Source organism: Pezoporus wallicus, unplaced genomic scaffold (assembly GCF_028554395.1).
Source record: "Pezoporus wallicus isolate ANWC-B61680 ecotype Strahan unplaced genomic scaffold, APGP_CSIRO_Pwel_v1 contig_5069, whole genome shotgun sequence".
NCBI lineage: Eukaryota > Metazoa > Chordata > Aves > Psittaciformes > Psittacidae > Pezoporus > Pezoporus wallicus.
In genome coordinates this window covers 2,844,656-2,858,971 of record NW_026642361.1, presented here as the reverse complement: position 1 = coordinate 2,858,971, position 14,316 = coordinate 2,844,656, and the positions used below count along the sequence as shown (strand labels likewise).

The 14,316-nt window shown below is 33.5% G+C and overlaps 1 protein-coding gene across 7 annotated transcripts in view; it reads right to left on the bottom strand.

The window, feature by feature from the left end:
• The window catches only part of PPFIA2 (PTPRF interacting protein alpha 2), a 313,295-nt gene that overhangs the window by 89,869 nt on the left and 209,110 nt on the right, over window positions 1-14,316 (bottom strand). For 6 of the 7 annotated variants that reach the window (XR_008974938.1, XR_008974939.1, XR_008974941.1 and 3 more), the window contains one exon: window positions 8,375-8,449. The exons of the other annotated variant lie outside the window; for it this stretch is intronic. Coding sequence is in view for 2 of the 6 variants with exons in the window: in XM_057429558.1 (XP_057285541.1) it covers window positions 8,375-8,449 (75 nt within the window). In the remaining 4 variants the exon portion in view is untranslated. The remainder of the gene's footprint in view (window positions 1-8,374; window positions 8,450-14,316) is intronic. 7 annotated transcript variants of the gene reach the window in all.

The following is a 14,316-nucleotide window of genomic DNA, read 5'->3' as shown; positions in this document are numbered from 1 at the left end:
ATGGTGGCTAGCACTTTCAGACTGCTTTCATGTCACTGAAGTGCAAATAATGGATGACAACTTGCAAAGATGATGGGAGATGCTCTGAATCTGTCTCAGAGTCATAATTTTAACAAGAAAACATGAAAATAATAACCATGTGATCCTTCACTATTGGTGTTTTGCACTCGTGATAACTATTGACAGTTCTCGGCTATCAGTGTTTTATTGACATGCCTAAGAAGGTTACGCCTGCTTGCGACAAGGGTACTGTAGTCCAGGGGCAGCCCACAGCTGTGGCACTGGGCTGGCATCACGGGAATGCTTGCAGGACCTCCTGCCATCCGTTTACATCACCGAGTCCTGACTCTTTCTGAATGCTAATTGCATGGCTCAACAGTCATTTTTACAATTTAATGTAGTAATACATTAACATGTTAGACTGGTAATAAGGCAATAGGGTTTATTAGTCTCCTTTGCTTCATTATGAATTCTGAACCAAATGAAGTGTTACTGTGTAAATGACTATCTTGTGCTGTTGCACGTAGTCTAGAGCATGTAACATTTATTTCTATGGTGTACTGGCAACAATGTGAACAAAATAAGAGTTATTTAAAGCAATTGTGCAGTTGCTATTATGAAAAAGAACATCTGTCAAGATTTTTCACAGAAGATTACCAGGTACATTTCGGTACATTTTCTTCAGAAACCCTTATCTAAATAAGCAAAACTGTGCTACTTTTAATTTGCCACAAAAATTATATGAAATATGACACAGTGAAAGAGCTTTTACAGAGACAAGTACAACAGAAAAACAACAAATATCAATTACATGGTTGCATTACAGTATGTATTTGACACCTACTGACTTATTAATCCTGCTTTTTCTTTTGTTTCCACCAACCAAGCTCAACAAAGAAGTAGCAAAGTCATTATTCCTTCATTATTATTCTCACAAAGATGCTAGTAGTGTACACAGATCAGGATAAAAAAAAGCCCTACCACTCATTGGTAGTACAGGGTCTAATTTCCAGGTGTTCAGAGCTGGAGACAGATTTGGCAGAAACATTATGATTTTCACTGTTTTTGACAAAATCTGAGCTTTTGAAATAGATGTAAATATTGTGTGTGTATATATATGATATATATGATAATATATACACAGATGTTTTATTTATAGAATTATATACATCCTCTGTGTAACCAGGACATTGACCCTAAATAAAATAATGTGCCTCTAGGGCTTTATGTAGTTTCTCTTAGTACGTACACATTTAATTTAAAACTACCCATGCTTAAGGTATACAGTTTGGACAAAAGAGTTGGAAAAAAGAAAAGATGAAAAAGACTAAAAATTTGTCATCACTTTCTTAATAATAATCAGTAATGACGGTGACAGGAATGATGTTTAAGGAGTGACACGAAGAACTGTAATTCAAAATTTTTCTAACACTTTTCTAAAGTAAAACAACATGTAAGAAAATACCGCAAAGCCAAGAAGGGAAACTGGAGTGTAGGAGAACTCATGTAGTATGGACTGAAACAAGTGACATCACTGAAAACTTCTAGGGGTGCCAGACTGTAAAAGCAAAGCTAACCCTTGATCTGCTTTCAGAAAAAGTGAGTAAGGAGAAATTCAGCAGGTCCAGTACATGGAAGATGCGCTCAGAGCAACAACATAGGAAGAAGACCTCCACAGATTCTTGCAGGAAATGTTTATATTAAATTGTTATACACTAATAGATTTAGTACATGTCTATGTTTGCCAGAAAGTACACCAAAGGAAGGTTACATTTATATTAGAGTAGTAGCACCTAATTTGTTTTCAAAATGAGCATCCTTGAAATAATTTTTAAAGCAAACACACACACAAATATACTGGATTAGGTTTTTGCTTATTTTGTTAAATAAGCTAACTTTATGGAGAGTTTGTGCTGCAAAACGTATTTGGGATCTCAGAATATTCAGAAATTAAAACAGGAAGTAGCAATTGCATTTACGACATGATATTGAATGAAGAGTATATATACAACTTTCCAAGCACTTGATATCAAAGACTGTATTAGAGCTAATGTATTTGTGAAAGAATAAAAAGCTTATTTGTTCAGCTACATTTTTCCTCAAGAAGCTATCCATTAACACCTTAGCACACACCAAACATCCTTTCTATTAATTACAATCTTTCATACAAATTGGTTTCTTCTAAAGAATACATAGGAAGCAGAAGAGAAGTCAAGGCAAAATTTGAAAATGTATGTATTTTAGGATATGGTGGCCACATGCTAAATAGAGGGGTAAGAGAACACAGCATTTCTGGATGTCTTTTGAAAATACCCTAAGACATTTGGGCAGCTACACAATAATGGTCTTCAAAATCATTTCAACAAAGACCAAAGCTGATGAACTTATTTAACATACATTACAGGGTTGCCAACACAAACAGGTCTAAGTGACTAAAGTTATAAAAGTTATAAAGTTATAAAAGAAGAAATCAAATCTATGTGCACTTCTAATTAAGACTTTTGTATGACAATATCAAAATATGTTTTATCATATTTGAATGATAAAACATTAAAATATAAAATTACTATCTACTGTCATTGTAGGAAATATATGGGATTTTTTTCTCAAAATTGGAACATTTTTCTCTATGGTAGAAATTTATGGAAATTATACTGAGAATGGTGATGTCCATTTCAAATATGTCAATAGAAAGTAATATTCTTAAATGATTATTTGAAAAACATACTGAACTTCAGACCTATTTTGCCCTGAATTCAGTGAAAAATGCTTTTGATGATAATGCAAAGATCAGCCCTGCTGTACTCAATGTCCACAAAGAATTTCAGTGTTTTTTTCCTCTGAGAACTCAGATTACATTTAGTTGAGGACACAAAATGAAACAGCTACAGCAACAAAACTGACTTTTTTTTTGTAATTCTTTCTTTTTGACTTTGTAAAAAAGGCAATGAAGGCTGTAGTGCTGCTGTAGTAATTTTCAACCTCTTCAGCTGTCATACCACACACACTAATTCAAATGCATAGAGACAGAAATTAATGCTGTATTCTGTAATGCAGAATGAGAATACAGAATGCTGTATTCTGTAATGCAGAATGAGAAGCATTCACACACAAAAAAATCATTGTGCTTCATTACCACATTTAAAACTTAAGGGCAACAATAACTTTCAGCAGTTAGCATTTAACTGGATGGTTAAGGTTAAATGCAGAATGAAAAGCAATTACATATAGCAGATAAAGATTATGCTTCAAGCCAAGATATTTTCAATTATGTGCAACTTTGCAGAAAATATATAATTTGGCACAATTACATAGACATTTAAAATTTAAGTTCAGACCACAAACAAGGTCGCTCCAGAGTTAGATCTGTGTAAATTTATAGCTTAAAAAAAAAAAAAAAAAAAAGCTTAAAAAAGGTGTAGGAGAGAGTTTGCAAAGCAGTAACTTTTGGTTGCACCATTCTGAGAAAATATGGTAAAGCAAGGTGCTGCAGATGAAGGTTTTTTTGCAAAAAGATTTACTAAAGTCACCAGAGATAGATATAAGCCATCCACCTGGACTTCCTCAGGCAAAAAGTCACTAAATTCCACCCAGTTTCATCCAGAGATTTGATATCTATAATTTCTTAAATTCACATTAATGAAATTCTGTGTATATTATACATTCAAAAAAGGTACATGCCCTTTTTTCTCATCAAACTATTCTTTTAATGATATTTCTACTAAAAAAATCTCTGCATTGTAATTACATACAAAGGCGCAGGCCACCCAGAAACTCCTGTAACAAAAAGTACCTTAAGTTAATAGGACCTGAAACAGCTGGGGATAAATGTACGTTTTTCACATGCAAGCATGGGTAAAAGGAACACAGCGTAGCTAGCCTCAGAACATTGCATAGTTAACTGAGGCTTTATTTAATATATATATGTATGTTTTATATTATATTTTTTTATATATATGGTTCTATATATGTTTTTTATATTTTATATATAAAATAAATATACAAAATGTGCATATGTATATATATGTATATACGTTTATAGGTTTAATATATATATTACAGAATATTTCATTAGTGGCAATGACGCTACAATCATGTCTACAGCATTCCTCATAGTCAGAGTCAAAACTGTCCTCAACTGCTAAAAGTATCCACATTTTTCACTGGTTTCTTGACTCGCCCTGCATAGCCAGAGTCAGGCAATTAAATATGGCATTTGAAAGTTCTTTTGTGACTAAGTGGCTACATTTTCTGGTGTTTCTGGGATAGAATATAAAGAATCATAAATTGTGAATCATCATTTCTCTTCAGCGATGTAAATCATCTATTAACGCTTTCATGGATGCTATAAAAAAAATAGCATTAGGGCAACCTAATGAATAAACTAACCCACTATTAGGAAGAAACGTACTGCCTAAATAGGAGAATGCATGCAGTTATATGAAGCACAGATCTATGGTCCAAAACTCCTGCAAGCTCTCTCATAGCTCCAGGAGCAAAATTTAGCCTCAAAATTGAGTAGAATTCTGTAGAAACTGTAACAATGAGGTTTTAAAAGGAAGCCTGATTGTTTTAAATATAATCTGTGTGTCAATTGACAGAAGTGATATAGTGTTGTTTGACATTTCCAAACAGCATTGACATTTTCAACAAATGCTGAAGAAAAGTGTATGGGAGCACAGTGATATATAAACCCAAACCAATAGAATATTTCATATTCTACACAGTCTCAGTGGGTTCCTAAAGTATATTTTTGAGATAATAAACATAATTTTCTATGCTACATTTTCTACCAATGAGGTTATATGGAACCAGCTGAAAATCAGCATCATTTTAAAAGCAGCTGAGGGATAAGCAAATGTAGCTATGCTTTACAGTAGTTTTAACTAAAAATAGGAAGTAAATTTTTCAGAAAACTAACAATATCCACTATTCATCTTAGCTACAGCAGACACAATAAAACGTATATTTAAAGACTTTTCAATCCACTGTAAATATAATATAGACCCTTTTTTTTTTTTTATCTCTCCTGTATCTAGAAGCCCAGTGTCTGACTCAAAGAGCTTCTGCTGTTTGTAAGGAGCAAGACACCTAAAGTTAGCTGTCTATGCATGAGGTGTCTACATATGAGCTTGTTGTGAGAGTCAGTTAAACACAGGCATTTGGTGATCAGGCAGACTGATCAGCAGTATAGCTGCCCCACCTCTAGCTCCAAACAGACAGCTCTCCTGTCGATTTTGTACTGTATCTGGCAGCCCTGGCAGATTCATCACCAGCTCAGTTGGCAGATTGGATTTACTAGACCTCTGCAGACTACAGTCAAATCTTAGATGCTGGTTCACATGTAGACACACAAATTCAAAACTCCTAATTCTGAACTGAATCCTGTGCTCTGTAAGACAGAGTATAATAGTTAGTGTTTGTAAACATGTTTTAATAAGTAGCTGATGTACCCTGTTAAGTATCCTCCAGCTTGACACAATTTAAAACCAAGACTTCCTATTCAGTAGAATAGTTAACGTAACTGATTTGGTTAATTCTAGCCCTAAATTATTGTTATTCAACCTGTAGTAAATATAAGGATTCCCTTAATTTGATGTATATTTTATATTGCAATTTATAGATAACTGACTTTTTTGAAAACATAAAAATCCCTAGCATATTGAAATATTAAATAAAATCAAAATAATTTCTGTGTAGCATTTATGTGAAAAGGAGATAAATTACACATTCACTTTCTTATAGAAGCTATTGCCATCACAGAATCAAAACAGCAATGAACCATTTGGTGGACATTCTTGTTTCTGAAAAGTTCAACTGAACTAATGAGAGTGACTTATGCTACTTCAATAGTCACTGTTAGAACTGCAGACCAAAGCCCTTCTCCATTACACATTACCCTTAAATATTAGCGACACAAATTTCCCCCAAATGATGGTCCAACTGTCCATCTCAATTGCCCCTGCAGTTTAAAGTTGATGTGTGTGACTATTCCCTATCAAATACAAAGTGCTTTGTAAGATGGTGTTTGCAACTGGAGATAAAACCAGATTTGACAGAGCTACAGATGTTTTCACTCCCTTTGCTGTGTATGCAATATGCTACGAAGACTACTAAATGAGAGTTTGTTTACTACCCAGTGATGGAAAGCTATAGTTGTTCTCCTTCTTTTTTTCTGTTTTATATAAGCATTTTTCCAGTAAGTACTCATGAATATCTGCAATTCTCATTCTATCAGAGCCACAGCCATAGGCTTTCAGAGAAAAGTGTTACCTTAACATACACATTTCTAGTATTTTGTATCCCTCAATCTGATACTTGCTATATATCTATTGATATACTTGTTTAATTAGGGGACCAATTTACTGTCATCATTTTATGTTTAGATGCAGTTCTGAATATGTAGTACACTCAGAATCAGTATGAGAATATGAAACAAAATATTAATTATCTGGGGGGAACAGACAATGAGTGACAGGAATACAGAAATTACTGAAAAACGTATATATTCAATTCCCTTTTAAACTTAGCCCATTTATTTTCATATATAGTACAATAAATTTTTAAAGCCATTTATTACCTGTGTATTCACTGTGGAACCTAGTATGAAAACAGGCTTATATACTGCAGTTCTCTAATTAATTTTATGTTGTTTAAATAAATAATTATGTGAAAATCATCTGCTCTTGTTCAAATGCATTATCTGTTTGAAAATTATCCACCTGTTCTCTTCCACATCTCTTACCATCTTTTTTCCTTATTATTTAATTGAATTTCCATTTTTCAACTTTAAGAGTGCCTCACAGGAAACTGAAATAATAGTATTCAGATTGTGCTAATGGTCATGTTATGCTTGGTTTATTATGCTTGGCTCTTCTAAATGTTTTTAGTTATCAGGTAGGCACAAAATTTGTACATTTCTAAGGATTTGGGGCAAGAAAGGCTATGAAAGTCCTATTTCAATTAGATTTCATTGTGCATGCCTTTGTTCCTTACTGTCAATACAAATTTCACTATTTTATTTAAAACTCCACATAACAAGGTGATGCTCTAAAGACCTGGTCCCGTGCTCAGTGAAGTGTACTTGGATTTAATTGGATCTTAAATGGGAGGGATTAGAAAAGTGTGATATATCTCAGTTGGCTTGACTGAACAAAAGGACTGTTTTCTATTTAATAAAGACTGGTGCAAATAACAGAATAAATAATACAGTGTAACTAAACCATTTGAAACCAAGTATCCTAGACATTATGAAATGGAAGAATGAAAGAGGGGTTTTTTTTTGCACAGATAAATTACAGCTACTTCAGAGAAGAATGATTCAAAATATGTAGTTTATAATTTATAAAGCAATAATATCTTAACTGCAGATCCTATTTTTAAGAGGTTACTTTAAGAAAGTAACTTTCCTAGCTGAATATTGGAAAAAAATATATTAGGAGTCTATATTTTACGTTATCACATATTATTCTGAATTACATTCCATTTTCCCAGAATTATTTGTTAGTACTTCTTTTTTGTCTGTTGCTGTTTTCAGCTTTTCTCTTAAACCTGAGTTTAAGAGTTTACACCAGTAAATGGACATAACCCAAAACAGCTTTAATACAACTCTATTGCTTGTCTGACTTATTTTTAACAGTGTGAGAAGCACACATCAGGTGGAGATTCAGAACATAATGGGAATGGTAACGTCACCAGCAGACACCAATATTCATATTTCTGGCCTCAGAAACACCTCTCTGGGGTGTAAAATTCCTTTCAATATGTGTGTACTGCTGTTGTGCAATGCAAATATGTGTTGCTGTAACCCTTTCATACAATAGAGAACATTCTGCAAACTACTATACAGGTAAAAATATCTCTTGTCCAAATTCACAATAGTTATATGGCACCACAGCTCATCATGACACACTGTAATTAAAAGGGAAGAGACAAACCTAAATTTCAAAGCCATCCATAATCCTTCTTCCATCAATGTTAACATTTATATAATATGTGTATGTGTATATATATATATATGTATGTGTGTATTCTACTTAATTTTATAGTAAAATAGGAATACAGGTTATTGAATTGTTTATAGTAACTGACATATTTGTTGGCTCACTCTTTTTTCAGGGTCTGTAAGAAATGTGGGAATCTGTCACTAGCTCTAGGATTTTGGCTTGTTCACAAGGGAACAGGAGAAGGGAGTAAAAGAATAAACAGAAGGTCTTACAAACACCTTAAACAAGCCTCACTGAGCAGCTTATTCAGAATGCAATTTAACTTTTTTTTTTTTTTCCTGAGAGCTTTAAGAAAAGTGACAGGGAACACATGGGACAGAGTATTAGAGAAATTGAACCTCAAAAGGGGAGAAAGTGTTTTGTGTTACCTCCTGGTTAGCAGCAGCTAGTTCTTCTTCCAGTGCAGAGACTCTTTCTAAAGAAACCCTCAGTCGTTCCCTTACCTAGAAGAAAAATCAAAATATGTGCAGTAACGTAACTTCTATCAGTCTTTAAAGATTATATAATCTGCCATATGCACTACTGTATGCCCTGCCAGTCTGTTTCCAGGCATGTGTGTTGCATCCTTTCATGAGACCATACAGTGTTGTAAACTTCCAAACCTAACCATGGGAAGACTAAACCCATGAAAATATGTGTCAAACTTGAAGTGTCAGACTGCTGTTCCAGTTTGCCTGTACTTTTATGGAATACACAGCAAACGCAAATATTCTAAGATGACACAGAATAAAAAGAAAATGTTGTTTACAAGCATCTTTTACAAAGAAAAAAAACATTTGCAGATGTTTTAAGTCCAATGCACGGAAGATAACTAATCTGTTCATATCAATTGGATTCAACAAATTCATTACAAAATAACTTGCAGCATTGCCTTTAGGCACACATACTAAAGATTTTTTATATCATCATGCAGTTTGTTTTGGTTTTGCAAAAAGTCATAAACAGGATATACTCTCATAAGCAGAAAAGATGCCTGTGCTTGTGCCAGTTTCATAGATGGCCTATTCTGTTCCAAGGATGCGTATGATCTAGTCAATTGTTATTGGTAGTATTGAAATTATGACTAAATATTAAATATTATATTCATTTAATACTTCTGAAGACATATTTACTGTTGTTTGAGTACTCTGGCTCACCATCAGCTCATGTAACAACAGATAACCTAAGCTGGCAATGTACTAACCAGTGTCCTAATACAATCAAAAGCAAATCAGACATAAAGGTGACTTTCAGTGCTGGGTGCAGGTGATACTTACTCCTGACTATGAAGGGAGCCTATGGCAACTCCTCTCCTAATCTACATAACTTCATTAGACACCTGACATTAACCTCATATTATAACCTGGCTCATCAGACAACACTTGGGATATACTTCTAAACACGTTCCAGCTACACTGAAGCAATGCTCTTCCAGCTGATGATCCAAGGATGTTTAAGGCTATTAGCAATGTTTGTAAGGAAAGTCAGCATATTCTCTTAGAGCAAGAGATGTAGCTGGAAAACAAAGCAAAATAGTGCTTCTACATGTATATACAATTGTTTGCACATGCTTGACAAATAGAGGAGATCCCTGAAAAGGTGTGCATGTACTAATGCTTCCAGACTTTTTCCAGTGATACCTCTTAATCTGATAAACATTAACTTTCCTTACATACTTTCTTTCTATTACTACTGATACAAGTGAAATTTTGCAAATACACTCACTACACCTCAAGAATGGCTTAGACTTTTTTTTAAAAAAAAAACAAGTTTAGCAAAACTATAACATAACATGTTCACTAAACTTTAAAACTAAACCTAAAGGTCAAATACATATTCAGGAAATGAACACTAAAAATTAAACCTATTCAGTCTTTCTAACAAATGCAAATATAGTTGCTTATGCAGGACTTTGGGTATTTTGGTCTTGTTTACATTCTTCAGCTTTATTAAAAGAAACAAAAAAATGAAAATATATTTCATCTATTACATGAATTATTTGAATACCCTCAGGTAACTATGATTTTATTATATACTAGACAATATTGCTAGACTTAACAGATCAGAAATCACAAGAGATTTACTCAAAGGAGCAAACGAAAAGTGAGTTGAAGAGTATTAAAGTATATGAAATATTAAGATGCTTTGAAGATTAGAAAGAATCCTCAATTTTTTTAGTCCAATTTCTGATCAATTCATTTCCCTCTATTCCTTCAGCCCTATAAGATTGAAAAAGATAAACTGTTAACTTTCCCAAAGATGCATGTTGTAGCTTAAATGGACATTTCCTAGAGGGTATGACTATCTAATTAATAGCTGAACTACAGTAACTGACTGTGCCTGTTCCTCACCTGACACAGTTTAAGTCATTTTAATGTGGGAGTGACTGAGCCGTTTGTGAGTGGCAGTGATAAGAGTGAAAATTACTACAAATTTTCATGACTGTTTCAGTAGGTTTTATACACAGAACAAGAGAATACAGTCAAAATATTCAATGGAACCTAAAACATTTTTACTATTTATTACATTTTTGTACTTTTTTCATCAAAAATGCATGTAAAAATCTTTAATCATAAAGCCTGCTTTCCAAAATGAGCTACATAATTCCTGGAAAACATCCTTATAAAGCTTCGGATTTATGGTAGCACATAAGCTATCATAGCAGTCATTTTATATGATTTTTTTAGTATTCAATTCTAACACACGTGGAATATGGAAAATGAATTTGAAATATTATATTTACTAATTCTAATTTATTCATATTTTTCATCTAATTCTATTTTTTAGTTATTCTGCTTGTCATCGAAAAACTTCAATTGTTTGTATACCTGAAAAAGTATGTCTTCATTTTCCTATCTATTTTTAAAATCATATTCTGCTTGAAAACCAGTATTATTTCTCCAGTTCTTCTATCAGCTTCCAAGTGCTGCTTGATGACCTGCTCCCAGTCAGACCCAAGACAGTACAAATCTACTATGTGGTACTCACATCTTTCCTCTCTCTCTTATCATGCTCTCTGCCTCCACAGATGTTCCCCCTCTGTGCGTCCTAAAACTCTTTTTCTGTATCCTGCTACTCTTACCACCATTTCTATCTTTTACTAGCTCTTCACTATTAAAGTCCATGTCCTACGAGTGAGGGGTGTAGTCCTGTGTTCAAGAATCCTCATTTCAATTTCTCTAACTGCAGTGAGAGCTGGCAGATAACAATTTCTTAATGGAAATCTCAGCTTAGATGCAAAAACTCCATGGAAAAATGACATTCATCTTTCTGGCTTCAGTCCTCTTGGCTGTAAGTACTGCTGGGGGACAAGGTGATTGAGAGAAAATTCAGAAGACTGCAGTTGGTAATTTTACTTCAGATTTTTGTAAGTTTCCTGAAACCTCCATATATTAAAGCCTAAGTGTTTTACAAATGAGAATGCATGTTTAAAAAATATTATAGTATGTCTAACACTGGCATTCACTTTGAATACTGTTAGAATTTGCAAACCAACTAGGTAACATTACTGAGGTCACAGATCCACAGGAGCTGAAATCAGAAAAATTATCCTTAATCTTTATATATTGTGGCACTGTAGAACTGAATCTGAGTGGGTTTTATATGGACATTTCAAAGCCTGAAATAAACACTCCCTGGAAATAATAGGCATTTGTTTAAAAGAAAATTTAGGAGACATTTTTTTTTTAACATGGCACTTCAGAAAAAAATAGGTAGAGAATTAATGTCTTCATTCTGAATATCAAGCTATTATAGTCAAATAGTTTTCTTTTTCATTCTTGGCCTATTTATTGTTGGTAACAAGGAACATTGTTAGTAACATGGAACAGTACCAGTGTGACACAGAGCAACAGCTGGAAGCTGTTTCCTTAGCGTTGCCTTGCCTTGGCTTCCCTTCTTTCTACGTACACAGTTAAAAGTACTGCTTTTTTATAATGAACTAATCAAAACTGTAGTGGTCCTTGTTCTGTGAGTATAAGAGTTGCAAAAGGAACTGAAAGCAACTCTGCCTTGTCACAGGAGACTTTCTTTCTTTTTTTCCCTTTCATCTGCCGAGCGAACAACTAGTTCATTCACATTTTCCATTGGAAATGTTGCAACTTTATTTCTCACTTTAAATTTCTTTCTCAGTCTTCAAATGATTTTAAGATAAACTGGAGGAATAAGACAAAAGCTGAATAAAGATTTCACGTTTGGTCATTCACATTCCAGGAAAGAATACAAAAGCCACACCAAACTATGTGGTATGCATGTATTTTGAAAATATTTTACTCTGAGCAATATTTACCAGTTAGTAATTGTACTAATGTTTTCCTGAACTTTTTAAGTTCATATCTAATAACCTTAGAATCTAAAGACAGGGCAACAGGCAAAGGCTGAAAACCCATATACAAATGCATTGCAAAGACTTTTGTATTGGATTTCCTCTTCAGATTTATGTTACAGCAAGAAAAGCAAACAGAACCATTCTCATTTCTGAGAGGTCCAGGAAAAGGTGTTGTTCCTGGTCACTAGCTTGTCAGAGAACAAGGAGTTGGAATAAATGCAAACTATTTTTATCTGATATTATGAAGGGAGGAGGTATGTGTGTAGTTCATATGAACCATAAATGCAAATTAGCGATTAGAATATTATGCTATTTATCTTGTGCAAGTGAAAGACAATAAGTAACTATAGTTCAGAAAAGTAAGCATTATCTCAGTGAGACCATGTTTATCACTTCAGAAATAACATACTATTTAAATTTCATATAGTCTTTCAATGTATTTCTATTTTCTTTGCAGTAGGTAAAGCTTTACTAAATAAACTTTCACAAAGTAAGAGTAATCAGATGTCACCTGATCTATCAGAACATGCTATAATATGCATGTTTCAAGGACAGATTCCTATTAGAGTGTTGAGCAAAAGGGTTGCACAGCAAGCAAAGGCTTGGATACATCCTCTAACATGTGCCCAGATGACTACATATTCCTCTGGCTTTTAAATGCAACCGCATTATCTTGAAATGTAACATAGTCAATGTCATGTTAGCACTGCTGTTGGTGCAAAATATCACCCATCTTTCTCTGTCTCCTAGCAACTGCTTCCCACTTTTTCCCTTGCTGTCAAATTCTTTCTTCATTCTTTCCAGATCTGCAGCCCACAAAGAGCTTCTAAAAAGCCCTTGCACATGCTACCATTGACTCTCTTTTTTCTTTTTTTCATGAACAGTCTATTGAATAAAAGCTCTCCTAGCTACCTGCTAATGAATAAAAAGATAGTGATAATGTTCACATGACCAGGTTGATTTTATTTGCAAGAATATCAGGTATACTTTTCTGCCATGAATTAGTCATAAGAAACCCAGTGTTTTTTTGAATCTTAGCTAGGACAATAACACCTGGTAGTCTTCTTCCTCTGTGAAGATCAACTGAACTCTTCCCTTGAAGCATCAACCAAAAAAATGTGTTTGCGGAAGAAGTTGCTTTAAATAGTTTCTTCTTTCCAAATGCTTAAATGCTGAGCCCAGAGTTTAAAGCAAAATACGAAAAATGTCTGCATTAAAATACTCAGGCACATGTTAGAATTTAATTATAGGTATAAAATGGAATAAATAAAAAAAACATTTTTCTAGTTTTTGTTCTTCCTTATTTGCATATGAGGAATATGTACTTCCTGACCTACTCTTATACTCAGTGTATATTCTAACCATGAAATTAATCTGAGCTTCTATTTTCTATTCAACTCTAATGATGTCCAGTAAATCTCATCTTCATCTTCTTTATTATAAACTGTTCCAAGTATATTCATATATATCTCAAAATGTTTCATAGAGCTGTCTTACATTATTTCTAAAACTTTTCATTGCATGAAATAAACCAAAGATAGCAGCAGCAGTAAGAGAAGTCTTTGGGAATTGAAGCATTAAGAAGCTCAAGGGTGATTAATTTAAGTTTCCACACAGGCTATCTTCCCTATGAATACAGCCACAAATTTTAAGTGCCTTAGGCAACAGCAAAGGCTTTAGAAATGTTAAGTCAGAATTTCACATCACTCCCAGTTGTAATCAGTTCTAACTTCTGGTTTCTAAAACTTTCAATTTTTTTAATACCTTTTGTTTGTTAGACATAACATAACCCTACACTTATTAAAAACAATCACTGAATTTAACTTTGAACATGAAGAAAATCTAGAATTGGTAGCAGAAGTGTTCACTGCCAGTGTTTTCAGATTTCTAAATATTTTAGCATTATTAGATACATACTGATGTTTGAATATATGTATAGGTTATGCCAAATGAAATTTCTAAATAATAATACAGCTATTGTCATTTTTATTTGCTGTGACACAA